Source organism: Acinonyx jubatus, chromosome A3, assembly GCF_027475565.1.
Source record: "Acinonyx jubatus isolate Ajub_Pintada_27869175 chromosome A3, VMU_Ajub_asm_v1.0, whole genome shotgun sequence".
Classification (NCBI taxonomy): Eukaryota; Metazoa; Chordata; class Mammalia; order Carnivora; family Felidae; genus Acinonyx; species Acinonyx jubatus.
In genome coordinates, this window is record NC_069388.1 from 60808360 (window position 1) to 60836236 (window position 27877).

General features: G+C 36.4%; 1 protein-coding gene across 2 annotated transcripts in view; it reads left to right on the top strand.

Annotated features, from left to right (window-relative positions):
• TMEM131 (transmembrane protein 131) overlaps window positions 1–27877 on the top strand; it is a 235913-nt gene that overhangs the window by 156718 nt on the left and 51318 nt on the right. Inside the window, exons 8-18 of one of the 2 annotated variants that reach the window (XM_027072610.2) lie at window positions 4009–4089; window positions 6315–6465; window positions 6570–6626; window positions 7564–7625; window positions 17537–17645; window positions 20826–20934; window positions 21728–21881; window positions 21975–22145; window positions 23218–23328; window positions 23424–23558; window positions 27435–27539. In XM_027072610.2, the coding sequence (XP_026928411.1) occupies window positions 4009–4089; window positions 6315–6465; window positions 6570–6626; window positions 7564–7625; window positions 17537–17645; window positions 20826–20934; window positions 21728–21881; window positions 21975–22145; window positions 23218–23328; window positions 23424–23558; window positions 27435–27539 (1245 nt within the window). Of the gene's footprint in view, window positions 1–4008; window positions 4090–5411; window positions 5542–6314; window positions 6466–6569; window positions 6627–7563; window positions 7626–17536; window positions 17646–20825; window positions 20935–21727; window positions 21882–21974; window positions 22146–23217; window positions 23329–23423; window positions 23559–27434; window positions 27540–27877 lie in introns of those variants that run through there. The other variant, XM_053200488.1, reaches the window with a different exon arrangement.

Sequence of the window (27877 nt, forward strand, 5' to 3'; positions counted from 1 at the left end):
TCTCTTGTGTCCTGTTTTTACAAGTGAAAAGTATTTGTATTTCCTCTTCATCACTCGATCATTTATATCCTTTTGCTAAATTTAGATAATAATGTATTTTCTCTGTTTTGGCAAACTTTTATCAGAAATTATATAGAAACCTCATAAATAAATTCCTGCTGCTTTCTTTCCTTGACTGTTTTTGGTCAACTTATTTTTGTTGTTGTTGATGTTCATCTAGGCTTTTTCTAGTTATAGTATTTTAATTCAAGAATGTATACCACACTGGACTTTTCACCAGCATGCAGGAGAGCAAATGGAAAAACCAAAGCTGTCCTCTTAGAAAAAGTATAGATTTTTTTTTTTTTTAATGTTTATTTATTTTTGAGAGGAGAGAGAGAGAGAGAGCACACAGGCAGGGAAGGGGCAGAGAGAGAGGGAAACAAAGGATCTGAAGCAGGCTCCACACTGTCAGCACAGAGCCCGATGTGGGGCTTGAACTTAGGAATTTGGATATCATGAACCTGAGCTAAAGTTGGATGCTTAACCAGCTGAGCCACCCCAGTGCCTCACAAGTATAGGTGATTTATCTGAAAGGCACTCTTAACCTGATGGTTCTACAATAGGTTATACGGTGCCATTAGTCTTATCCTTAAATTTAAGAAAATACTGTAAACAGGAAATTGTATGTGATTTGTTTATTTTCTATAAAACACAGATCCATTAGTATGTTCTCACTGAAAAAAAAAAAAATGTTAACAACTCAAACATGTAAAGCGAAACTCCCCTTGAACTTCTACTTTTTTAATCCAGTGCTGTCCACTAGAACTTTCTTCGATGGTGTGTCTGTATCTGCTCTGTCCAGCAGCCACTAGCCACACATGGCTAATGAGCAGTTGAATTTGTGGCTAGGGGTGGCTAAGAAACTGAACATTTATTTTCTTTTATTTCTGTAATTTTAAATGTAAATAACTCCAGGTATCTGGTAACTGTTGTGTTAGCTCAGCTCCAGTCCCAGCCCCTCCTCATAGATACTACTCATATGATCTTGGTGCACCAGATCAGACCTCATTCAGGGCACTTGTACACATATATGTGGACACACAAAAATAAACACTCTTTGCAAAAAAAATTTTTTACACGAACTATATTCTTTATATTTTGCCTTCGTTTTTTTTCTACACTTTATTAAATTAGAATAAATAGCACTGGACTTAAAATCAGTGGTATGTCACATTCCTAATTTTAATGTGATCTTTCCTTTGAATTTTATAATGTAGTCTTTTTCTGTACCCATTTCTTTATTCCTTTCCCGATAATCAGTAGTCTACCCTTTAATCTTCTGTTTCCACACATTGTTAGGTTTGTTTCCTTAATACCTTGGAAGTTGAAATGAATAATATGTGATGTCTTCTGGTTTTTTCAGAAAAGATTATACAATCACTCCATCAGTTAAGATGGTATTACTATTGGGGTACCTGAGTGTCTCTGTCAGTTAAGCGTCCAACTTTGGCTCAGGTCATGATCTCACAGTTCATGAGTTCAAGCCCCACATCAGGTTCTCCACTGCTAGCACGGAGACTGCTTTGGATCTTTGTCTCCCTCTCTCTGCCCCTTCCCTGCTCACATGCTTTCACTCTCTCTCAAAAATAAATAAACATTAAAAAAAAAAAAAAAAGATGGTATTACTGTCAATACAACTGGGACCATAGGGGAACACTGTACTAAATCAAAAGGTAGGTAATAATACTTAGAAAATCTTAGCTCGTTAGTTTTTGCTAAATGCATTACTCTAATAACATAACACACAAAACCTTTAAGTTCATACTAAAGCATTGCTGTTTTTCCTGCATTGTCCTTTCTTATGTATTCCTGAAGGACTTATGTGATAAAACAAGTGAAGGTTTTCCACCCATTCTTTTACTTCACTCCACATTTGAATTTAATTAAATATATTATTTCTTTTTAAGAGATAGGGTTACCTGCCTTGAAAGGAAAGTCTCCAACGGAGGACCTGGGTGGCTCAGTTGGTTAAGTGTCCAACTTGGCTCAGGTCATGATCTCGCTGTTTGTGAGTTTGAGCCCTCCATTGGGCTCTAGTGCTGACAGCTCAGAGCCTAGAGCCTGCTTCGGATTCTGTGTCTCCATCTCTCTCTGCCCTTTGCCCGCTAATGCTGTGTCTCTCTCTCTCTCATAAATAAACATTTTTAAAAATTAAAAAAAAAAAAAAAAAAGGAAAGTCTCCTGCCATATGACCCATTCTATCCCTAGGTATTTACCCAAGAGAAAAGAAAGCAGATGTTCACACAAAGACTTATACAATGCAGTGTTCATAGCACCTTTATCCATAATGACCAAAAACTGGAAACAACCCACATGTCCATCAGTAGGTGAATGGATCAATAATTGTGGCATAGCCATAAAATTGAAAAGAAATGAACTCTCCATTCCATCCACGTTGCTACAAATGGCCAGATTTCATTCTTTCTCATTGCCAAGTAATATTCCATTGTATATGTAAACCACATCTTCTTTATCCATTCGTCAGTTGATGGACATTTAGGAACTGGAGAGTGTTATGCTAAGTGAAATAAGTCAGGCAGAGAAAGACAGATACCATATGTTTTCACTCATATGTGGATCCTGAGAAACTTAACAGAAGACTAGTGGGGAGGGGAAGGGGGAAAAAAAAAGTTACAGAGAGGGAAGGAAGCAAACCATAAGAGACTCTTAAATACTGAGAACAAACTGAGGGTTGATGGAGGGTGGGGGAGAGGGGAAAGTGGGTTGATAGGCATTGGAGGGCACCGGTTGGGATGAGCACTGGGTGTTGTATGGAAACCAATTTGACAATAAATTACATATATAAAAATAAAAGAAATGAACTATTAATACATACAACATGATGAATCTCAAAATAATTACACCAAGTTAAAGCAGCTTGACACAAGAGTATATACTGTATGATTCCATCTATATAAAGCTCTAGAAAATACAAATTAATCTAGAGTGGCTGAGCTCAGCTCATTGGTTGCCTAAGGATATAGGGGGACAGAGAGAGACAGGTAGATTGCAAGGGGCATGAAGAAAATTTGGAGATAATGGGTATATTTAATGTCTTAATTGCAGTGGTAGCTTCACGCCTGTATATGTATGTCAGAATTTATCAAGTTGTATAGTTGAAATATGTGTTGTTTATTGTATATCAGTTATACCTCAGCAAAATGGTTTTTAAAAATCATGAGTATAGATATAAGCCACAGAGGTATTATTAATGGTTCCTATGGTTTTGCCACCAAGAGAAACCAGATATTGTCATAGTGCTTTAAAAATGTTACATATATCTCAGAATAACATATTCTTCACTATTTCACAATTATAGTGGTTATTAGATCTGCTAAAGCTTGTTATAAATGTGTGAATAAAGAAGCATTTGTGTAACTACAAGAAATATAAAATTTATATTTCTAAAATTTGATAATTTCCATAAACTATTTTTCCTTTGAAAATAAAAAGTGTTCTATGGATAGATTTTCTTTAATCCAGTGTCTGAAATAAGTATACTGTTTCTAACTTTAATGTTTTAAATTTACCTTGTTTTAATTAAAAATAATCACCATTGGGGAGCCTGGATGGCTCAGTTGGTTAAGCATCCAGCTTCAGCTTGGGTCACGATCTCATAGTTAATGAGTTTGAGCCCTGCATCGGGCTCTGTGCTGACAGCTCTGAGCCTGGAGCCTGCTTCGGATTCTGTGTCTCCCTCTGTCTCTCTTCCACTCCCCCACTTGCACTCTGTCTCTCTGTATTTCAAAAATAAATAAATGTAAAAAAAAAAAAACATCAGTGCTCACACATCTGAAGCACTGACTCCAGTGATAAGACATGAGACTTATCCTACTTTTTTATATCTATAAACATTTTTAAATTTTTCTAAGACATAGGATGTCAGACTTATTTCTATATAACAGCAAATCACTTGGGTTGAGAATATGATTTTGAGCTTAACCATCATGTCCCGTTTCATCACAGGTTGTAGAAATGTACTCTAGTGGAGGAGATCTTCACCTAGAACTCCCAACAGGTCAACAAGGAGGCACCAGAAAACTGTGGGTGAGTGCTGGCATATTTCTCTCTCGATTACTTGCTCAAATACACCAGAAAATGGTTTAACTTCCTATCACATGAATAAATGTGGGTGACTCCCCATTAATAATATCTTAATATTAAATTTACATCAGATATTCTTGAAAATTGGATGATACAGGGAGAGAAAAGTATAAGTAATTTTTGGAAAGAGCAGTGAACAAAATTCGTGGGAGCTTTAACCCACTGTGTAGAAAGGAAGAGATTTCAACTATCCACAGAGTTATATTGGTAAAGTTGTCTCTGACTCTAACAATTTATAATGTGCTTTTTATACTAAGATTTTAAAAAAAAAAAAAAACCTCTGGGAAGGATCCATTATATGTTTGAGGTAGAGAATTGAACTTTCAGACTTACTGTTGATAGAGATGACGTTTTCGGAGGGAATGTAGTCAAGCCCTTGTGATGACATAGAAAATTTTAAATTCTTAGGTGATCTACATCCACCTTTAATATTATTGACTATTTAACACTAGTTTGTGTCAATGCTTAGAGAACCCCTGTTTCTTAGAGAATACCAGGAAATATTAATCAATGAATGTGTAGCAACTACCTTATTTGTGAAGTTTCCTGCCTTAGGAGAGTTTTTCTTTAAATGTTGTTTACCAAGCTTTAATCAAAGAGGGGAAAGGCACAGTAAACACAGTTCTTATTCTGAGGGCACTCTAATCATTGCTTATCCATAATTGAAGACAACGGACTTTACCACTATGAATGAGTTCTGAAGATCAGATTTATTTATTAATTGCTCTGTTAAACACACGTAGCCTCTTGTTCTGTCTTCTGACCAGTCTCAACCAAGGAAGGGATGCAGAAGGGACATTTTTAGGATGTTCACTTGAGCAATTAGAAACAAATTTGTCAGGATTTGGTTAACTCCCCAGATATAGAAACACACTGGCAAATAGGAATATGTAATGGATGGTTCATTTATATCCTTTCACAAAAATGTTTTATCTTGAAATTACGTTATTGTAGTATATAAACAATGTAGTTTATTGTAGTATATAAAACAATGCTTCAGAGAATTAACTATAAGCTATTAAGTTTGTATAATTCTACATAGAAGAGCTAAGAATTTACTGTGAAATATAATTGGTATCTATTAAACATAAGAGAATTCATATTTCTAATTAGTTAAGAACTGTAATGAATGGTAGCAGAGATGGCATAATGTTTTAATAATCCCAGTGGCTGCAAGAAAAGATAAAGTTATTCTTCTTCCTACAAACATAGAGTAAAAATAAAAGTCAATTGGCCTTGACCTCACCCTCAGCCCATTTCAGTGTACATAAGAAAAGCCCAGAGACCAAGTCAGCTCCCTAGAGATGGGGAAGTGGATGGTGCATCTCTTGTGGCCCCAGGAGGGTTCCAATCACTTCTTTCCTACTTTGAGGCTAAAAAGTTAAGAGAATAGAGGTAAGTGAGATAAATAATAAATTCTAAAACATAGGGATTTCCTTAAATATGCCAGAAGGTATGTACAGAGAAATTCTGATGGTCCCAAGCAAGCCAGATTGTTGTAAAACCAGGAAAAGAAATCCATCTCAAAAAAAAAAATTTTTTTTGCCCCAATAAATCTTCTCTCTAGTGTATTTGTCAGTGTTCTCTCATTACAGGCCTGAAAATTTTTCCATTTTCCTTGCTAAGAGACTTATTGAAAGCAGTTGGTCAACTGTGGATTTGCCTGAGAAGCTTTGTTGTGTTAGGTTTTAAATGAAAGGACAGAGAGAGTCCAAGCTCTCTTGATTATTATTTAAAGAGATTCCTGTAGATTTCTAGAAAAGGATTTCCCTCCAATGCTGACATCTCTATTTGGTGGAGAATCTTAGTACTGAATTATATGTCCAAGCATCACACTAAAAGATAACTGGTTTTATAGATTAATTCTATCTTTTAATGATAATTTTGCAACTGAAAATTTTATTTCTTTCACTTGACTCAATTTTACATATCATGCTTCCTCAGTTCTAAGATGGGCTTCTTTCACATTGTAATATTCTTCACGTTGGAGTGTGTGTTACAATCCATGGAATATATCCATTTAAATGGCAGTGTGTTGGTTTTTTTTTTCTTAGTAGGTATATAAAATAATAATGCATCCTCAGTCAATGTTGTTTTCTTCAAAAAACTATGGTGGCTTTTGCACCATCACAAAAGCCGTGCTACATTATGGTCTGTTAACTTGTCAGGAAATTCCTCCTTATGAAACCAAGGGAGTGATGAGAGCCAGTTTTTCATCCAGGGAAGCAGATAATCACACCGCCTTCATCAGAATAAAGACAAATGCTTCAGACAGCACAGAATTTATCATCCTTCCTGTGGAGGTAGAAGTTACAACAGGTTAGTAGAAAACCAGAGGAACAGTAAATGAATTTGTTTTGTATTCAATACATCTTAACTTTGGGCAAAGAAAAATCTAATGGTTTACTTTTCTGTCTTCCAAGCTCCTGGAATTTATTCCTCAACTGAAATGCTAGATTTTGGTACACTACGAACACAAGGTAAAAAAAAAAAGGGGGGGGGGGTGTGGGGAGAAGACAGTATTTTTATAAGTCTTTAAAAAACAAAAATGCCTCTGTTCAGTGCTGAATGGCTCTACTTTTAACTCCTTTGTAGCTCAGCTTTGAAATTACTTGTCAGTGGGTTGCATGATCTTATAGAAACCTTCTTTGGGGAACTTCAAGCCCTCACAGGTTAATACCCCATTCCTCTGAGGGCTACCATTGCTTACCAGGTGGGAAAGCAAGGTCATAAGATAACTTAAGGGAATATTGAGGCACAAAGTAGTTTCTGAGTTTTTAAATCCAAGTTCTCACCTATTCAGTTATGCTTACTCCTTTTTTTAACAGTAAATAAGATGGGGGGGAGCTTTACTTCTGGATTTTTATTTAGAAATGGATTACTCAGTTGCATTATAATAGCATAATGTTAAATTATGTCCCAGATGGTCAAAGAAAAAATTCAAATTCTAAAATTGAAAATGCTCTGGTTAAAGGATTTATTAAGGAAAAAATAGAAATACTTGTAATTTGGGATTTCTATGGACCATATGTAATTAGAAGTTGGTTGTTGAGGATTGGAGATCCCTATTTGAAAATTAGATTTTTCACACTGATAATTTAACATTATTAATTTGCTTCCTTATGCTTTCCTAGAGAACTAAAAGATTAGTAATAATGTCTAATTTCACTAAAAAAATATGTTTTGTTCTGATTTTTGGTCTGGTTGTTTAGGAGGGGACAATTCTTATACAGTGTCCTTGTGAGTAAGGTGATTGCTATTTATGAGTTAGGTGGAATCACATTCTTTTTATTAATGTGATTATAGTTCTTTTTCACATTCTAGAATAGATTCAATCTGATATCTAATAAGGTAAAATTCTAGTTTGCCATAAAGCACTTCTGTTAAAGAAATATTTCTTCTCTTCAATTTTAACAGATCTACCAAAAGTTTTAAACCTTCATTTATTAAATTCAGGAACAAAAGATGTACCAATAACAGTAAGTTTTTATTTATTTTCTCCTAATTTATATATTCTTTGTTTTTAAACTTATGACCACCTTAAAACTAATTAAACTCTTCCTCTAAAGGATTCTGTTCTTTGGTGGCCTAATGACACTTTGGTTCTAAGTGTGATGTGAGAAACCTGTTCTGCCTCTAACCACCAAATTTCAAAGATGAGAAGGAAAGTAGGTGATCTTCCCCAAGCTAAGTCTGAATCAAAGTTCCTGAGGTTCTTGTTGAGGCAGAATCATACAAGAGGCTTGTGGATTCTGATAAACCCTAGGATGTATGCCATGTGCAAAGAAAAACAAGTTATAAAGATTCCATCAGGTTTGGTTGTTAGACTTAAGGTATGGGTAAATGAAAAGGAAAAAAGGTTCAGATGAATTGGGAAGGGAAATAATAATAAAGCAAAGAGATATGGTAGGTAACATTAGAATGCTATTAACATCTGTCAAAGGTACCCCTTCCACCTGGCAGCTATTATAGTATACTAAATAGCAGACTATAAACTGAGGTCATCTCTTCCCCTCACACATGCACATAGAACAAGTGACTTTTATGTCTTACAGTGGAATTGAGGAGCCAGTACACAATTTTAAGGAAAATAAAAGAGAGCTATCTGGATTTTGCTTTGGCCCACAACCTCACCTTCTGGTGAAGTCCACAAGATACATACATAGGGAATAATGGAAAAAGAAAGCAGTACATTTTTATTATAATGTGTGCTGATTCAGAAGCCTAAATTCAGAGAAGTCTGATAAAATAATATAGATCAAAGGGGCATGAGACTTAAGGGACCTTTGTCCATCCAGGGCCAAACCCAGAGTTTACTGCCAACTGGTGGAGTAGACCAAAGAGAGAAGAGTTTATAAACCCTAAATGAGGGAGCAAGATTGGGTAACCATATTTTAAATTTTTTTTTAATGTTTTTATTTATTTTTGAGACAGAGAGAGACAGAGCATGAGCAGGGGAGGGGCAGAGAGAGAGGGAGACACAGAATCTGAAGCAGGCTCCAGGCTCTGAGCTGTCAGCACAGGGCCTGACGCAGGGCTTGAACTCCCCGACTGTGAGATCATGACCTGAGCTGAAGTCAGACGCTTAACCAATTGAGCCACCCAGGCACCCCAAGGGGGTAACTATATTTTAATGCACAGTGACTGTGCTCATGAGTGGGATCACATTCTGGGTGGTGTCCTGCCATCTGACCTAGTATTTCTTCCTGCTAGGTAGAAGAACTGGGGGAATGGGTTTTGTAGAATGCTTCCCCACTATGCAGTGGGCTGAAACTGCCCCACTTGGAGTTCCTGCCTGTCCACTCTTGGCAGCCTGAGAGCAGGCTGAGAGCAGTTGCCTGGGTCTGCCGTGATACATACCCGTACCCCTCAAGGATCCTCAAGGGTTGGGACCCCACTGCAGGTGACAAGGAACAGCGCTTTTGACCTGGCCACCCTGATACCATTGAAACAAAACACAAAAGCAGTGAGCAGCAGCACTATGTCCCTTGTTTTTGTTATTTTTCTTCTTTGATAGCAACAAAGGTCCCTTAGTCTATGTATTTTTATATGCTTGCTTTCAAAAATATATTCATTTTTTTATTTAGTGACTTTGTTTTTTTTAATTCAGTTTTTTGAAAGATTGTCATCAAAGTCTCTATGGAATGAAATTGTCAGCATGTTCTCCGGTAGTGACCTTTTACATAAGAAAATATTAGAAAATATTACAGTGAATGTTCCTGTGTATAATTTCTTTTTAATTCCTATTTATAGCAATAATTAATTACACTTTTCAAAAAATACATAATGGTGATTGTTGCTATATTAAGTGATTAGTGATTGGTTTTGGCTCTTTATAGTGAAATTTTCACAAATCTATAGAAAAATAAGCAAAATAAGGACAGTATAAATGTTTCTAAAAATATGAGTTGCATGTATGTTAATGCAAACACCCTTTCTAAACAAGGACTGTTCTGCAATAATATGCTTTGTTTTCTTTGTTTGATGTTAAAATATCAGTTATTTTATAAAGGTAGTAGATAGCTGTTTTGCTAGTGTTGTGGTTTCCAATAGAATGAGTTGGAAAGTATTCTCTCCTTTTGGGGCAAGAATTTGTGAAGGATTGTCGTTAACTCTTCTTTAAATGTTTGGTAGAATTCACCAATGGAGTCCACTGGGCCTGGACTTTTATTTGTGGGAGGTTTTAGAATTCAATCTCTTTAGACCTATTCAGATTTCTATTTCATCTTGGTCGGTTTCAGTGACTTATGACTTTTCTAGGAGTGTTTTCATTGCATCTCAGTGTTCTAATTGGATGGCATACCACTGTTCATAGTGTTCTCTTCTAATACTTTTCTTTTTTCCCTGTGAAGTAGATGGTAACATCCCATTTATCATTCTTGATTATAATTAATTTAGTCTTCTCTATATTTGAAAAGTATTTTGAGTCGGTCAAGCTAGAGGTTTGTCAATTTTGTTGGTCTTTTCAAAGAACTAATGTATGGTTTTATTAATTTTCTCTATTTTTCTTTGTTTGCCATTAAAACATCCTTTTATTTGATGAATCAAGTAGAGAGTAGGAGACTCCCTTTGTTCCCCTGCCACTATCATCCTCACATTTGCAAACTAAAAAATTAGAAAACCTGTTAGTCTTCCCTCCCCAACCATAAACACATACACACACATCTTAGGTTTTACCAGTCAATGAAATGCAAAGGCCTTCTTATCACTGTTCTGTGTTAACATTTTAAAATCGTTCTTTACACCAAGAATTGTGATTCTTTTTGTTCAAAAGTCTCGAGGTTAATTTATCAGACTTTCCTCCATAATAGAGTATAATTCCTTCTGCTAGATATTTCAGATTGCTTTGGCTCCAGCCTACTTTTATCTTCTTTGAACTTTTTGATACTGATTTCTTTTGTAGCCCAATTGACCACATAGAGCACATGTACTGTATACATGGTAATGTAGGCACCACTCGTCCCGGTTCTTTTTCTCTCCAAAGCTCAAGTGTTTTCTCCACTGAGAAATCATCTGGTAGCATAGCTTCTTGGTGACACGTTCAGAGATACCTCTTTAGCTGTGGACGGCAGTTCATTTGCCTGTGGGGCAGACACTGGCTGTTGTTGATGGATCACCCTGCTGTTGCCTCAGTTTGAGATGTCAGATAATTTTTATTTTAGTGTGTTCTCCATGCTGTTTGCCCGTGAGTGGTTTCTTCCATCTGTAGGATGCCTTGCACCAAGCAGGGTCGTTAATGAGAACTTTCATGTCAGGCAGACTTCAGGCCTGCAGTCACTTCCCCAAATGTGAGAATTTAGAGATTTGATGGCAGAGTACCTTTACATAGCCCAAACAATCTTCTCTATTTTTTTTTTTTTTACATACAATGAATGGACCAAAACCAATGTCTTTTACAATAAACATTTTCTTTAAAAGTGAAATTATCAATCTTAAGAATATGAATGAGAGGCACATGGGTGGCTCAATTGGTTAAATGTCCAGCTCTTGATATCAGATCAGGTCACAATCTCATGGTTCATGAGATCAAGCCCATGTAGGGTTCTCTGCTGACAGCCTGGAGCCTGTTTTGGATTCTGCGTCTCCCTCTCTTTGCTCCTCCCCCACTTGCGTTGTCTGTCTGTCTGTCTCTCAAAAATAAATAAACATTTTAAAAAATTATTTTAAAAAAAATGAATGAAAAAATACTGTTGTATTCAGTTCAATTATAACAGAATTAAAGAGGCAGTTTTAGGATACATTATAAGTGAACATTTTTGTTGTTACTATGGGTTATGCACTGTGCTAGTTTCTTTACATAGATTACCTTATTCAATACAACAGTCCTATAAAGTACACAGGTTCTAGTTTTCCAAATAAGGGAAATGAATCAGCTTTTTTAAAATTTTTTTTTAACGTTTATTTATTTTTGAGACAGAGACAGACAGAGCATGAACGGGGGAGGGTCAAAGAGAGAGGGAGACACAGAATCTAAAACAGGCTCCAGGCTCTGAGCAGTCAGCACAGAGCCCGACGCGGGGCTCGAACTCACAGGACCGCGAGATCGTGACCTGAGCCGAAGTCAGATGCTTAACCGACTGAGCCACCCAGGCGCCCCTGAATCAGCTTTTTTTAAAAGTGACTTCTTCAACCATAAAAACTCAAAAGTTACTTGAAGGTATATTAGTATATAATGACACCATCAAGTCTTTATAAATATATCATTTTAATTTCATATTCAGTATTTCTACTAAAAATCTTTTAATCTATAAAATATGTCTGTATATCTGCATTTGTAGCTACGTATGTATGTATTTTTCCTAATATCCAGAGCCTGCACTCTGCCAGTGTTTTGTTAGTTTCTTCTTACTTCCTCATTCATTATTCCGTTTAATGGGCGTCAACTATATGCCAGCTTCTGTGCGAGGTGTGTGAGAACATAGCAGTAAATCAGATAGCCAAGGTTCCTGCCCCTATTGAGCTCACTTTTTAGCTGTGAGACTGATGACAGACAGGTATGCAACAAAATTGTAAATCAAACCAAGTTCTAACAAAGAAAGAAACAGAATAGAATGTAAGTGAGGGAGGGAGATGGTTAGACAGGGTTGTCTCAAAGGAGCTGACATTTGAGGTAATAAATGAAGAGTAAGAAGTTGGCACCCCTAAGAAAGCTAGCTGACAAGTGTTACCATCAAAGGGAACAGCGATTGCAAAGGCCTGAGGCAGAAACAACTTTGGATGTCCTGGGAAAGAAAGGAGGGTTGAACATAAAGGGAGGGCCAGAGGGTTGATCCTGGTTTTCTGGGCTCTGGGAGGTGTTTAGATTTTATTATAAGTGCAACAGCAAATTACAGAATTTTAAGCAAGGGAGAGACATCATTTGATTTATGTGTTATAAAGGTCTTAGTAGCTAGTTTGTGGAGAATTCACTGCAGGAAGTTAGGAGTCCATTGCAGTGGTCCACTTGAGAGGTAATGTTAGCTTAGACTTCTTACCTTATCAGCCAGGAAACAAACCCATCTACCATGGAAACTGAGTTATAAGAGAGCTTCCTAAGGTTTTTTCCTGTATCTTGCTACATAATATGCCATACTTAGAGACTGACATATTTTTATAAATGTCCCACCTCTGTCCATTTCACAAATATATAATATCTTTAGGATGACCTAGGCATTGCCAGAAGCTGGAGGGTTGTTGTTTTTTTTTTAATTCCCCTTAAAGGAATTCAGAGTTTCTTCATCTTTCTAGATATGGGACTCCTGAGGCAAGCATCTGAAAATAAACAGTTCTCACCTGTTAATGGACAAGATACTCAGGTTCAAGCCTGTCTGACTTTGATTGTCTGTAATGCAACTTTGAGAATATGGTTTTTCCTCAACACTTAAAAAAGCATTAATGCAGTATAAATGATGGAATAAATTTGCTTTGAGATATCTTAAGAGGAACATTTGCATGAAGTTTCCTTACTAATTGATGAATAAGAATGACAGATGTACTTTAATTTTACCAGTGTAAACTTGATATGAGCTTTAATAAATTTGTGTATCCGTTGTTAGAAATACAATTGTTACATACTGGAAGGTTATTTTCCTTTTCAAATGTTTTTCTAAATCGTTTTAGAATGTGCTGGGCCTTTGAATCTCACTTGAGAGTTACTGAACATTAGTTGGGTATGAATATTGTGAGAAAAGGCTAGAACTATATTTAGAATATGTGCAAGCTGCCTTTCCCGGGAATCTTGCCATATTTTTTTCTACTTCTCCATTATCTTTAGTATGCAACTGTTAGTAACTGATTCTAAAATAGATTGTTAGTGTAAATATGCTTAATACAAGTTAATGATTTTGTATTATTTTTCATTTAAGGCCACCAGAATAGGAAAAAAAAAAAAAAAACCAGAATGAGCCACTACTTAAATGTTTTGTTTGTTTAGCTTTGTTTTTGATTCCTTGGAAAATGGATTTTTCCATTTTGTTGGGCTTTTTTTAATAATAAGTGAACAGTTCAGATCATTTGTATAAAACTTGAGTCAATGGGGCCCCTGGGTGTCTCAGTTGGTTAAGCATCCAACTTTGAGTCAGGTAATGATCTCAGGGTTCATGAGTTTGAGCCCCGCATCAGGCTCGCTGCTCTCAGACAGAGCCCACTTCAGATCCTCTGTCCCCATGTCTCTTTCTCTGCTCCTCCCCCACTTGTGTGCACACTTTCCCTCTCTCTCTCTCTCTCTCTCTCTCTCTCTCTCCCCCTCCGTCCCTCCCTCTCCTTCTCAAAAATAAATAAAACATTAAAAAAGTGAGTCAATTGAATGTTTGCTTACTATTGGTGCAATAAAGAGAGAAAGAGAGAAGAGAGTTAATAATACTGAATACAAAAATTTTCCTCTAGGGGCATCTGGGTGGCTCAGTTGGTTAAGCATCCTGCTTCTACTCAGGTCATGATCTCACAGTTTGTGAGTTCAAGCCCCACATTGGGCTCCATGCTGACAGCTCAGAGCCTGGAGCCTGCTTCAGATTCTGTGTCTCCCTCTCTCTCTCTGCCCCTGCCCTGCGCTTGCTCTCTCTCTCTCTCTCTCTCTCTCTCTCTCAAAAATAAATAAACTTAAAAAAAAAAAAAAAGGAAAACAATTAAAAAATTTTTTTCCTCTGGTAAGGAAAATCTTAGAGTAATATGTTACATGTGAGAAAAACATTTTTCATCAAGTACTCTAAGCTCCTACTATTTACAGTGACTGTTTTAAATAAATAAATAGTTTTATTTAGCTATTTCTGTTATGGTGTTGTGCAGGCTAATAGCACTCAAAAGGTGTCGTCGTCATTACTAATGAACTGCTACTTGCAGTCTTTAAGCGTGTTTGAAAATGGTCAAGATTCCATTCCTACTCTGACACATTCAGTAGAGCATGTGGAAGTCCTCTGCAAACTACAAAGCTTTATACGATCATCTCTCTAATAAATCTTGACCTCAGGGTAAAAGTGCTCATTTGAAAAAAGAACAAAATTAATACAACCACCAAATTTTGTAAATAGATGGAATCTTAGAAAATACCTAATCTAATCCCCTAGTGTTTTACAGGCAGGAAAAATAAGGCCCAGAGTAGATGGGCAGCTTACTCAAACTGACACTTCTAGTTAAATACTTAATATCTTTTTTGTTGCATAAATTCATCAAATGGGATTGTCACGTACATTTCTGTACTGCTTTCCTTTCCTTTAGAAGTATTAGTGTAGGTATGTAATATATGAAACCTTCCCGTTTTATAGTCAAACTGCTTTGTTTTATTGTTAAAAATAACACACACACACACACACACACACACACACACACACACACTCTCTCTCTCTCTCTCTTTAAGGGATGAAGAGATTTGTATTTTAAACGATTGCTACTAATCGCAAGCATACTGATAAATATATCAATATGAACAAATCCACTTGCAGCCCCAGTTAGAGATTCCAAAGCAAATGAGAAGTTCAGAAGAAAGATAAAAGAGTTAAAATACCAAAAGACCCTGAGGCCAAGAGCTCAGGCTATTAAGATTTCCAGCTCAGAAAACTGCAGAACCATCCTTAGGGTCATCATTCCAGGCCTAGTAAAGACTAACAAGCAGTGAGGAGGGAGACGCCCCACCATCTGGTAGTAAAAGCAGTGTCTGTAATCTTTATGTGTAACCAACTTTCTTCCCTGTGATAGCAGACCAGTGCAAAAGGAGTTTTTCTTCATACTCTCTCAGGTGCTTCTTGTACCTTCATTCCACCTTTGTAGTCAGATTCCACCTTTACGGATGTACTGAAGGGTGGGTAGGGAGACGGGGAAGAACTTGGTGACTTGCAGGGACCTGACTGCACCCATGTTAGCAGGCGTGTGCCTGGTGGGTGTCACAGAAAAGAACTGTGTTCTTTCTATGGGAAGCATCAGGCTTTGACAAGTTTATAAAGCCCCTGAAAAATCAGCAAAAAACTCCAGAAGCATTTTGAGACCAAAGTAAGATTCTAAATGAATTCTTTTTTTTTTTTTTTTTTTTTTTTTTTTTTTTTTTTGAGAGAGAAAGAGATAGAGCACATGAGCTGGAAAGGGGCAGAGAGAGAGAATCTTAAGCAGGCTCCGCAGGGCTTGATCCCATGGTTATGAGAGTGTGACCTGAGCCTAAATCAAGAGTTGGACACTTAACTGACTGAGCCACCCAGGTGCCCCCTAGTTCAATTCTAAAGGAAGAGTATTGATCAAGATTTGTGTACAATACCATGACTTCATTAATACATGTTTAGGCACTAGGATGCCAGTAAAGGGCCCAGGCCCTGAACCAAGTCAGGACATCTGGTTTCCAGTCCCGCCTCTTGATGCCTAGCTACTGAAACATCACTCCATATTGCAAGGTTCTCTTCATCTGTAAAACAGGGAAGGAGATGGGGATCTTTAAGGTTCCTTCCAATGAAAAATGCTTTGTGTCACTAAGGTAATAAAAAAAGTAACTGCACCTTCAATTGTATTCATTTTTCTAGTTTGCTCCAAAAGTGCAAGTTTTTATGGTATTTGTTATTATAGATTTAGTTGTTGAATAGAAAAATCCTATTTTTTAAGTTTAAACTGTTCTGACCTCTCCAAGCTACACAGCCCTTCAGTCTACTGCTCAGTCCCACAGCTGAGAGTACAGCCTTGCCTGGTAACAGTGGCATGCCTCACTTACACAGCCATGCCCTAGGGAGGTAGAGAAAGTCCCATTAGAAGTGGGATCTGCAAGGGGCACCTGGGTAGCTCAGTCGGTTGAGTGCCCAACTTCAGCTCAGGTCATGATCTCGTGGTTTGTGGGTTTGAGCCCCACATCGGGCTCTGTGCTGACAGCTCAGAGCCTGGAGTCTGCTTCAGATTCTGTGTCTCCCTCTCTCTCTGCCCTCCCCCATTCATGCTCTGTCTCTCTTTCAAAAGTAAGTAAACATTAGGGGCGCCTGAGCAGCTCAGTTGGTTAAGTGTCTGACTTTGGCTCAGGTCATGATCTCATGGTTTGTGAGTTCGAGCCCTGCGTCAGGCCCTGTGCTGACAGCTCAGAGCCTGGAGCCTGCTTCGGATTCTGTGTCTTCCTCTCTCTCTGCCCGCTGCCCCCGCCCCCCCCCCCCCCCCCCACCTTGCACTCTGTCTCTCTCTCTCAAAAATAAATAAACATTAAAAAAATTTTTTTAAGTAATAAATAAATAAATAAATAAATATTTTTAAAAAGTAAGTAAATATTAAAAGAAGAGGAAGAGGAAGAAGAGGGATCTGCAAAAACACCGTGGCAGAGGAGTACTGGCTCCCAAATTCACAGCATTCTTCATTTTCAGGATGTTATTCAACATAGGATGTTACATTTGGTATGGTGGAGTTCTTTAAGAGGGACCCTATCATAAATCTTCATGTCTCCTTTTCTCATATATGACTCATTATGCCTTTTTTTTTCCTGTTTTATGTGTTCATACCTAGTGTATGGTACTAGTTTGTCTCTAGATTTTTACACTCACTTACTGATCTTAAACTCTTCGTATGGCCATCATTTTATTGCATGAAGATATTCTGATGAAATTAATGTGATGTTGTGCCAGTTTGACCTATTCTATTGATTTATTGATAGAGCACACATGTGCCAGCAGGGCAGAGGGAGAGGGAGCTAGAATCTTAAGCAGGCTCCATACCCAGCATGAGCCCATCGTGGGACTCAATCCCATCACTGTGAGATCATGACCTGAGCCAAAATCAAGAGTTGGACACTCAACCAACTGAGCCCTCAGAATAGGCTCCCCTGGCCTATTCTGTTTAAAGGGAGCACATAAAGTTAAACTTCCATTTTTTTATTCTGCTGCATGTTTCCAGTACACTCTCCAGTGTAAAGTAACTGAACCATGAGACTAAAATAATGATACATATGTTTTTCTGTTTGCAGAGTGTTCGACCTACACCACAAAATGACGCTATAATGGTACACTTTAAACCAATTACGTTAAAAGCTTCAGAAAGTAAATATACCAAGGTTGCAAGTATTAGTTTTGATGGTAAGTATTCGGCTTTCACTCTCTAATGGGGCGATCTTATTTTGATAAACTAGAAGACATCTGTACTGACATCTTCATATAGAAACCCTGACCATTTTACAGTCAGATTTTGTATTACTGCTTAGGTTGGTTTATCTTATAAACCATCACAAATTCTTATTTGATTGCTTCATGAAAGAAAATGCAGCTTCATAAAGTGAAATTAGTATTAGCAAATACATTAGGATTGGAATTAAATTTTTGTAATCTGGGCTTTCACATATATACCTAGTGAATATATAGTATTTAAGGTATTTACCTTAATTATGAAGTCATTATTTTTTGTAATTGAGTGATAATGTATTTGAGTTTCAGAAGCATGTTTGAGAATAGAAATAAAGTATTCCCTGTAACAGTTTCCTATATTGGCTTTTTAAACAGGGAAGACAGCTCTGCCTACCTAAAATAATAGCCTTTATGATAGCATTGTCAAATTAGATTACTATGATTTCAAACATATATATTGTATATTTTGATATTTGAAATGTTAACCCAGACTTTAACATATCTTAATAGCATGTTTTTATCCAGCTTTATCCCCTATACTAGAACATTTATTGAATTTGCTGTCAGAAAAATTTTTAAATAGTTATTTGATAGCTGCTTAACTATGTGTGTAATCACATTTAATAAGAACTGAAATCCAAATGGGGCTTTTCTCATAAGGGCCCTTGCAGGGTGAGGAGCCCTGAAGCTTATACTTTGGCTTTATAATGGAGCCATCTCTGCTTATAGCCCACATTTCACATCTACACTCATCACAAGAGAGCATTTGATCACTGTGATCTACCGAGTATAGCAGAATACTGGAAGACTCTGCACAGTGTTTGTGAGGGCATCTGTGCTTACTCCTTGCACTTGAGGGCTCTGGGAAGGATCGGGAGCAGTGCACAATCTGGGTGCCAAGCTTTAGTGTTCATCCCGTGAGCTCAGAGAAAACTCCCAGAGAAATCAAGATTAAGGGGCACCTAGCTGGTTCATTCAGTGGGGCATGCAACTCTTGATCTCAGGGTCATGAGTTTGAGCCCCATACTGGACATAGCACTTACTTAAAATAAATAAATAAAATGTTCAAAAAAGTTTTTTTAAGAAATCACGACTAAATATGTGGCATACTTTCATAACCCAGCTATCAAGAAATAGTACTGCAGAAGGTTTTGATGCCACAGTTATTTCCAGATCTTTGATAAATTATCTTCTCTGTTGCTGGGATACCACAGTCATGTCCACCAGTATTAACATCAGCAAGTACATTGTCTTCTCTTACTAAGAAGAGCGGCCAATAGTAATTCCTGACCCTAAGAACGTTTAGGATCCATCCTTCTGATAAATCCAAGCAGTGGGGGAGTGTTCACCAGGAACAGTTGTCCTATGTAGTTCTCCCACACTGTTCTTCTCCAGCTCCTGAGTTGACAACCCAGTGCAGTATTTCCCTTCTTGATATAAATGAATGTCAATAATGTTGGTTCTCCTGAGATCATAGATGCTAAAATAGTATTTCTTAAATTATGTAAAATTTAATATAAAGGAAAAGCATCTTTTAAAAGTAAATGATACGTTTCTTAAAAGTGGTTTTTAGGGGTGCCTGGGTGGCTCAGTCAGTTAAGAGTCCAACTTTGGCCCAGGTCATGATCTCGCGGTTTGTGAATTCGAGCCCTGTGTTGGGCTCTGTGCTGACAGCTCGGAGCCTGGATCCTGCTTTGAATTCTGTGTCTCCCTCTCTCTCTGCCCCTCCCTTGCTCATACTCTGTCTCTCTCTGTCTCTCAAAAATAAATGTTAAAAAAAAAAAGTGGTTTCTATTACCATGGGAATGGTGTCACCTTCTCCCTCCCCTTCCATCCTCCCATCCATAGTAGGAATATTGTACAGCCTCCTAAAATAATAAACCTAGTAATAGCCATATAACAAGCAGAAAGAAATGAGGTTTAATGGGAGGCATTTTTTTAAGTTTATTTTTTTATTTTGAGAGAATGTGTGCACACGTGGAAAAGAGAGAGAATCCCAAGCAGGCTCTGCACTGTCATGTGGAGCAGACGGAGCCTGAGGTGGGGCTCAGTCCTCTGAACCGCGAGATCATGACCTGAGCCGAAATCAAGAGTTGGACGCTTAACTGACTGAGTTACCCAGGCACCCCTTCTTATTTGGGGGGGAAGGGGGGCAGAGGGGAAGTTTTTAAAATCTTAAATCACTGTCTATACATAGCCACATACTAGATGTCATACCCTTTTTGTTGTTGTGTTGTTGTTTGTGCTAAAGTTGGATTACACACATTTGCAGAACTAACTGGAAGTGTTTCTGAAGTACCTTAAGTAGGATAAAGATAAACAGCTTCTTTATTTGCTTTGAAAAGAACATCTAATGGGTACCCAGATTGGATCCAACTGGATCTATTTCTGTAATTCCAGATGGATTTATTCACAACTGCTACAAAATGTAAAGATTTTACTTCATCTGTAAGGGCAATATGATGGCAGGGAGAGTCTTATACTATGAGTTCGGGTAGGCTAATACACAACACCGGATGCTTCTTGCACCATGCTGCTTTCTTGGTGTTTATAACAAGACTCTGGCCATACAAGGAATGTTATTTCTTAACACAGCTGTAAACCAGGGGTTCTCCATGGGGGCCAGTTTTGCCTCCTAGGCCAGGGGACATTTGTCAGTGTCCACAGACATTTTTGGTTGTCATATCTGGGGGCTGCTACTGCTATCTAACAGGCAGAGGCCTGGATGCCACCAAGCATCCTACAAAGCACAGCACAGCCCCTGTACCCCAGAAAGAACTAACCTGGCCTACAACGTTACTAGTGCCCAGGTTGAGAAGCCCTGGTGTGAGGAAAGTCATGGCTTATGGCTCTAGGGAAATAACTCAAATACAGTGTTTTCCCTCCTGAATTGTGTTCACTTGTTAATTCCTTATCTGTTTAATCCCATTACTGGAAAATTAAAATATTTTTCTTCTTTTGGATAAAAAGTGTGATAATTTGATGTAAAATGTAAAAGTCTCCTCTTTGCCAATCTGAAACTTCAGCTTTGTTTTTAAGATTTTGTCAGGTTACATCAAGTCACTCTCATCCTGCTCTGTATATAAACTCTGATAGCAAAAGGTGACAGAGATTATTTTTTATGCTTCCTTTTAGCATCAAAGGCAAAAAAACCGTCTCAGTTTTCTGGGAAAATAACTGTTAAGGCAAAGGAAAAGAGTTATTCTAAACTTGAAATACCATATCAAGCAGAAGTTTTAGATGGGTGAGTTTCTCTTTAAAGTAAGCTTTCTAAGTTTTCACTAATCAGTAAATTTTGTTTTCCTACTCATTGACCCTAGCAAAAGTAGTATCCAAATTCACATAAACTCCATGGAATTGTTGAAAAGAACAACTTCCACTGTAAAGGAGAAAAATCTGTTTAACTTTTTTAGAAGAAAAAGGTAAATAGGATGATATAAAGTCTTAATGATTCAGTAATACAATAGAAAAATGAATCTATGATTTTTAAATAATATTCAAATCATTGAAGCTGTTTCCTTTCTGTAATTCCTTCTGTAACATACAGTCAGTTGTGGCTTGTTATCAAGGTATATTGTCACTTGAAACAAAATCATTTACATTCCTTAATAAACTTGTAAACAGTCTTCTAGAATTACAGCTTTTTATAAATGGGCAGTAAAATATGTAGTTCATTTTCTGATTATACTTGAAATAATAGTTCAATATCCTTCTTGGTAGGGACTCATTTTAACAAAGCTGGTTGCAATTAAATGATGAACATGATTTTTCTTAAATAGCTTAAAACTTTTTCTGTTAATACGTCCTTGATTTTACTTGACTGCATATAATTCAATAGAGAATAATTCTTTATATTACATGTCAATATTTTGTAAGCTAAGTTTTGTTTTAAATCATGTGCAATCTCTAAAATATTTATAGTTATACTTCTCCAGTTATGTCCTTAATGCTAAATGTAAAGTTATTAAAACAGAAGAACTTAGATTTTAAATTAACACATGGAGGTAAAAATGATTTGTTTATGTTCTGTCAAATAGTTATTTGGGATTTGATCACGCTGCAACATTATTTCACATCCGAGACAGTCCTGCTGATCCTGTGGAAAGGCCAATTTACCTTACGAACACTTTCAGCTTTGCAATCCTCATTCATGATGTATTGCTACCAGAAGAAGCCAAAACAATGTTTAAAGTATGTCTGGGAACACCCATACTTTTAATTTTACTAATCTATCAACTAGATAATGCTGACACATTGTTTTTTTTCTCTCCCCTCACTTCCTAGGTTCACAACTTCAGCAAACCAGTCTTAATTCTTCCAAATGAATCAGGATACATTTTTACTCTGTTTTTTATGCCATCCACATCATCCATGCACATAGATAACAATATTTTACTTATTACCAATGCTTCTAAATTTCATTTACCTGTGCGGGTATATACAGGATTTTTAGATGTAAGTATGTTACCTACCTTTAAATTTTTAACTCTGCCCATCTTTTGTGTGTTCAGCTATTATTAGGCAATCATTTTGTACAGGTACATACTTAAATTTTGCCATTTTCTGAGCTCTACAAGTTGGTGTCATCCCTCCTCAGTCAGTACTTTTCAGATAACTGGTTTTCATCCTTCCCAGCGGCCATCTCTTATCATGTCACAGTTGAATCCTTCCCTTACAGCTTGTACTTAGATCTTTCCCACATTGTGCTTTCTCTTGGTTTTGCTTTTAAACTGTTACAATCATGGGGAAAGTAAAAACAAACTAAGTAGGAGAAAATAATCAGAAAAAAACAATACTACAGGGAGGGTGAAGAGGAAAGTATTTAAGGAAGAGATGACTCAAACTAGGAAATACAAGGTGAAGAAGAGAGTCAAATAATAAAGATGAAAGTAAGGTGGTAAAGACACACAGTTGGGAATAGTAGGAAAGAATAAAGGTCTTTCTAATACAGAAAATAAGCCAGAGGAAAAAAATCCAAACTAAGCTGTCCTTAGGATAATCAATGAAAGAACTTTAGATAAGAAATAAAACTGATAAGAAAGATGTAAAAGCTAAAAAGAAAATTAGAACATATAAAGATGTAGTTCTCCAAAAAGCCAACATCAATAAGAATTTCAGAGCTGGGGGGACTTGCAGAATTATCCCACTTCTTCATTTGTTTTGCTTGAATAATTATATATCATGGCTGCTCTCATGAATGCATAATGTTTCTTGAGACCAAGGATTTTTTGCCTCATCCTCTAGGGCTCCACTTAACCTTCCCTAGTACTTTATCTTCCTATTTCTTTTATGTGCCTTTAGAGAAGCAATATTATTCCATAGAGACTATGAATGTTTTCATTTCTGATTACTCAAAATATTTCATTGTACAGAATGCTTAATTATATTTTATATATGTGTATATTTGTGTTTATTGACATAAAATATAGAAACCTTAGGATATCTTTATATAGCTACTTTCTCTTGATAACATTCTTTTATGTAAATGTGATTGTATATTTAATCTAGTTCTTTCATATCTTTTCAGTACTTTGTATTACCCCCTAAAATAGAGGAACGTTTCATAGATTTTGGCATATTGAGTGCTACAGAAGCAAGTAACATTTTATTTGCAATTATAAACAGCAATCCAATTGAGGTAAAAAAATATATATATGTTTTTATTCTAAATCACATTTAAGGATTTTATGCTAGTGCTGCAATAATCACTTTCATATCTTTCTCTTTTTTAAGTTGGCCATAAAAAGTTGGCACATCATAGGAGACGGTTTATCGATAGAACTTGTAGCTTCTGAAAAAGGCAATAGAACTACAATAATTTCAAGCCTTCCAGAATTAGAAAAATCCTCTTTATCAGACCAGTCATCAGTAAGTAAATTTTCTTATTGTTGCCTTAAACTTAGATGTATGTCTAAACCCGAAGTAAAAAACTATTCCTACAACACATATTTCAGTTAATATTTTTGTGAGATTCATAGTAACATTTGTTATTTGATATTAAAAGGTTCTTGTGGGTAATCTACTTCAACCCCTCCTTTTATATTGAGGGCACTTGAAGCCCAAAGGAGTAAGTTCTGCCTTGTCATAAAAAGTTCTATAACAAAACTTAAATAATCTCTTTGTAACACAAGTGTCATTATAAGAGAAATTCCCATAGGTACTAAACTAACCCTGTGTTCATTGAATTTACTTGGCCAAAAAGATGGCCCTGCACACTGGCAGAAAGTGTTTTCGATTATACAGAATATTTGTGGCCAGTTTTCTGTACTGATGAGAAGAGAGTATCAGTGAGGCAAACACTGTTTGATCCCTTTCTAGATCTGCCCTTGTACTTCTACTCTGTTGTATAAATAGGTACATTTGGTCATAAAGGAGCATGAAACAGAGATAACAGATATATTAGTCAAAGCCCTTTCCACTACTGAAAGTGGAACTTGGAGTTTATACCTACTCAGAACAGAACTAGTAGAGTCACCTTGTATGAGGAGGAGCTTAACATATTATCCATTAAGCTAAGGATAGAACTTTTTGTGGCAGTTTTAACAAAAGAAAGATAAAATGTCCTTACGCACAGAGATGGTTGACAAATATGCTTCCATGGAATGCCATAGGCTATAAAAATTGATTTAAACAGTTTATACTAGAAGGATCCCCAAAAATAGTTATTTTGGAGAGCAGTTTGGCAATATATACCACTCCTGGGAATTTTTCCTGTGGAAATAATTTGAAGAAGTAAAAGCTGAGAGAATGGAGATGTTTATAGTAACATTACTAATAATTCAAATACTTGGGAACAGTCCAGTACATAAAGTAAATCATGATTTTATGATTGAATATGAAGTAAATAAAAATTTGATGATTGTGTGTAGAAGCTTGGAAGAGGATTTATGAAAAGGGGAAAAACAGTACTGACATATATTCTAATTGCAACTATGTAGCATTCAAGCTACATAATCAGATATTTGTGAATAGTGGTAATTTATGGGTGTGTATATTTCAGTAACTTATAGTGTATTAAATTTGATTCAAAAATAAAGCCTCCTTTTAAAACAAAGATATATCCATGAGAAGTAATATTTGTCACTGCAAATGAGATTTTATTTTTAATAGAAATAGAATGCTGAAAACAGATAATAATTAGGCCAGCCATTAATGTATTCCTTTCAACAGTAAAGAGTCAAATCATGTGTATATCTGCTCCCACGTGGTTGAGTTTTCTGTTTCCTAGTAAGACATTATAAACCCAATAATTCTAGAAATCTGGATCATTTCCTAACAATAAATAGCATATGTTAACACATACTATTTAAATTTGAGAGGTCCATTTAACAACAGAAAGCCTGTTTGAAAATTTAGGGTTTTAGAATTAGCTTTTATATGAAACTCTAAATTTAAAAACAAGGGACAAAAAGATGAGATCATTGTTATGAACTCTTAAAATAGGAAGTTGTAGTGAGTTGCCAACTTCAAAATAGCAACTCCACAAAATGATTTTTTTAAGTTTACAGTGCCTAAACTTTCAACTGTTTTCCCAAAACCCAAAGCTATGAACTAAATTAGCATCCTGTTCCTTATGAAACACACATTGCCAACAAGTCCATGACCTTCAGACCTGTGTTCTGATTTGGGCAGCAGGAGTCATGATGAAAGTGTTAGAATTGCACAAAACCAACACAGAAAATGCTTCTAAAAAAGGAGAAAGCGAGTCTGTTTGGTGTGTTGACATTTGTTATTTTAAGGTAAATGTGAATTCTAGATAAAATATAACTACTAATAATTGAAGCACAGCTTCACAAACTGTACACAATTGAAGAGAGTGTGGAAAGAATGACACTGGACCACTGTCACACACCACTCACAAAAACTGACTCAAACCAGATGAAAGACTTAAATTTAAGACCTGAACCCATAAAGCCCCTAGAAGAAAACATAAGGGTAAGTCCCTTGATATCAGTCTTGGTGATGATTTTTTTGGATCTGACTGCAAAAGCAAAGGCAACAAAAGCAAAAATAAACTGTTGGGACTACATCCAACTAAAAAGCTTCTGCGTAGCAAAGGAAGCCATCAATAAAAGGAAAAGACAGTGTACTGAATGGGAGAAGATACTTGCAAAACATGTTTCCAATAAGGAGTTAATATCCACAGTATGTAAAACAACTCATACCACTCAACAGCAAAAAAATGAGCAGTCTGATTTTTAAATGGGCAGAGGATTTAAATAGTCATTTCTCCAAAGAAGATATCCAGATGGCCAACAGACACATAAAAAAGATGTTCAACATCAGCCATCATCGGGGAAATGCAAATCAAAACCACAATGAGATGCCACCTCACACCTGCCAGAATGGCTGTCAGAAAACAAGAAATTACTAGTGTTGTCAAGGATGTGGAGAAAAGGGAACCTTCATCTATTGGTAGATACAGCCACTGTAGAAAATTGTTTGGAGCTTCCTCAAACAATTAAAAATAGAACTACCATATGATCCAGTAACTCTACTTCTGGATATTTATCTGAAGAAGACGAAAACACTAATTTAGAAAGATATATGCACCTGCATGTTTATTGAGCATTATTTACAGTAGCCAAGATATGAAAACAACCTAAGTGACCATCAGTGGTTGAATAAAGAAGATGTGGTTGATACGCAAACACACACACACACACACACACACACAACACACACACACAGGAATATTAGTCGTAAAAAAGAATGGAATCTTGCCATTTGCAGCAACATGGATGGACCTTGAGGGCATTATGTTAAATGGAAGAAGTTGGACAGAGAAAGAGAAATACTATATGAGTTCACTTAGATGTAAAATATAAAAGAATAAAACAAACCAAGCTCATAGGTAGAACAGATTGGTGATTGCTGCAGGTAGGGGGTAGGGCTGGCAAACTAGGTGAAGGGGGTAAAAATCTACAAACTTCCAGTTAAAAATCATGGGGATATAATGTATAGCATGGTAACTATAATTAGTAATACTGTATTGTGTATGTGGAAGTTGTTCAGAGAGTAATCTTAAAAGTTCTCATCTCAAGAAAAATAAATTTTTAATTATGTGTGGTGATGGAGTGACTGGATTTATTGTGATCATTTCATAATGTATACAAGTATTGAATCATTATGTTGTATACCTGAAACTGATACAATGTTATATGTTAACTATACTTCAGTTAAAAAGAGGTAAATGCCAGAAACATCAGCATATAGCTTGAGAAAACAGATAAAATTTCCATACTTCTTTCAAATTTTTATTAACTCTTTTTTCTTTCCATTATATTTGACACTTTTGTATGACACAATAATCTCAGTTGCTTTGAAGGCATGATTATTAATGTGACAGTTAAATTCAGAACTTGAAACAGAACCAACTTTGTACTTGTGCCCTAAAATAGCTGAAGGATTGGTGGAAAGCTGTGTCCCTTTGCTCCAGCTCTCACCCTCTTTGTCTGTGCGGGTATAGGTGTGATGTGTGAGGACCATACCCCTTTCCATCTTGGTAGATGGGAATCAGATTGTTCCTCAGGAAGCCAGTTTTCTTGGTGGCCCATGGAATAAGTATCAAAGGATGGACATTATTTTGAGATATTTGTACAAGACGGTGTGGCAATTCACTGTCATACATTAGACGTACATAAGAATTCAGAAATCACTTCATCACAATAGCTCTCTTTACCATTTTAATAGGAAACTTGAGCTAGCAAGGCTAATGAATGATGTCATTTCTACTACATACAGGTAATATTAGCTTCAGGCTATTTTGCAGTGTTCAGAGTCAAACTTACTGCAAAAAAACTGGAAGGGATTCATGATGGAGCCATACAGATCACCACAGACTATGAGGTAAGACTATGGGGATTCATGTCAATGAAGTATTTCTGATTTAGTCCTTTTTTTGTTTTCAATAGAAACAACTAAGTTTACTGATAAAGTTACACTTTATCTGTTTCATAACCTTAAAAACTGAGCTTTTGAGAATAGTTTATAAAACAATGGTGTTCATTAGCATAGTTTTCTGATAAAACCCAAACCTCTTAACTGAAAACAACTTGAGAAAAATGGCTTTGGCACACTTAGAATTGCTGTGTTAGAAACCTGCTTAGGTTATAGCATTGCAAAGACCCTGACTGAAATTCCTGAATTAGATCACTGATTCTTCTGCAATCATTAATATCATCCTG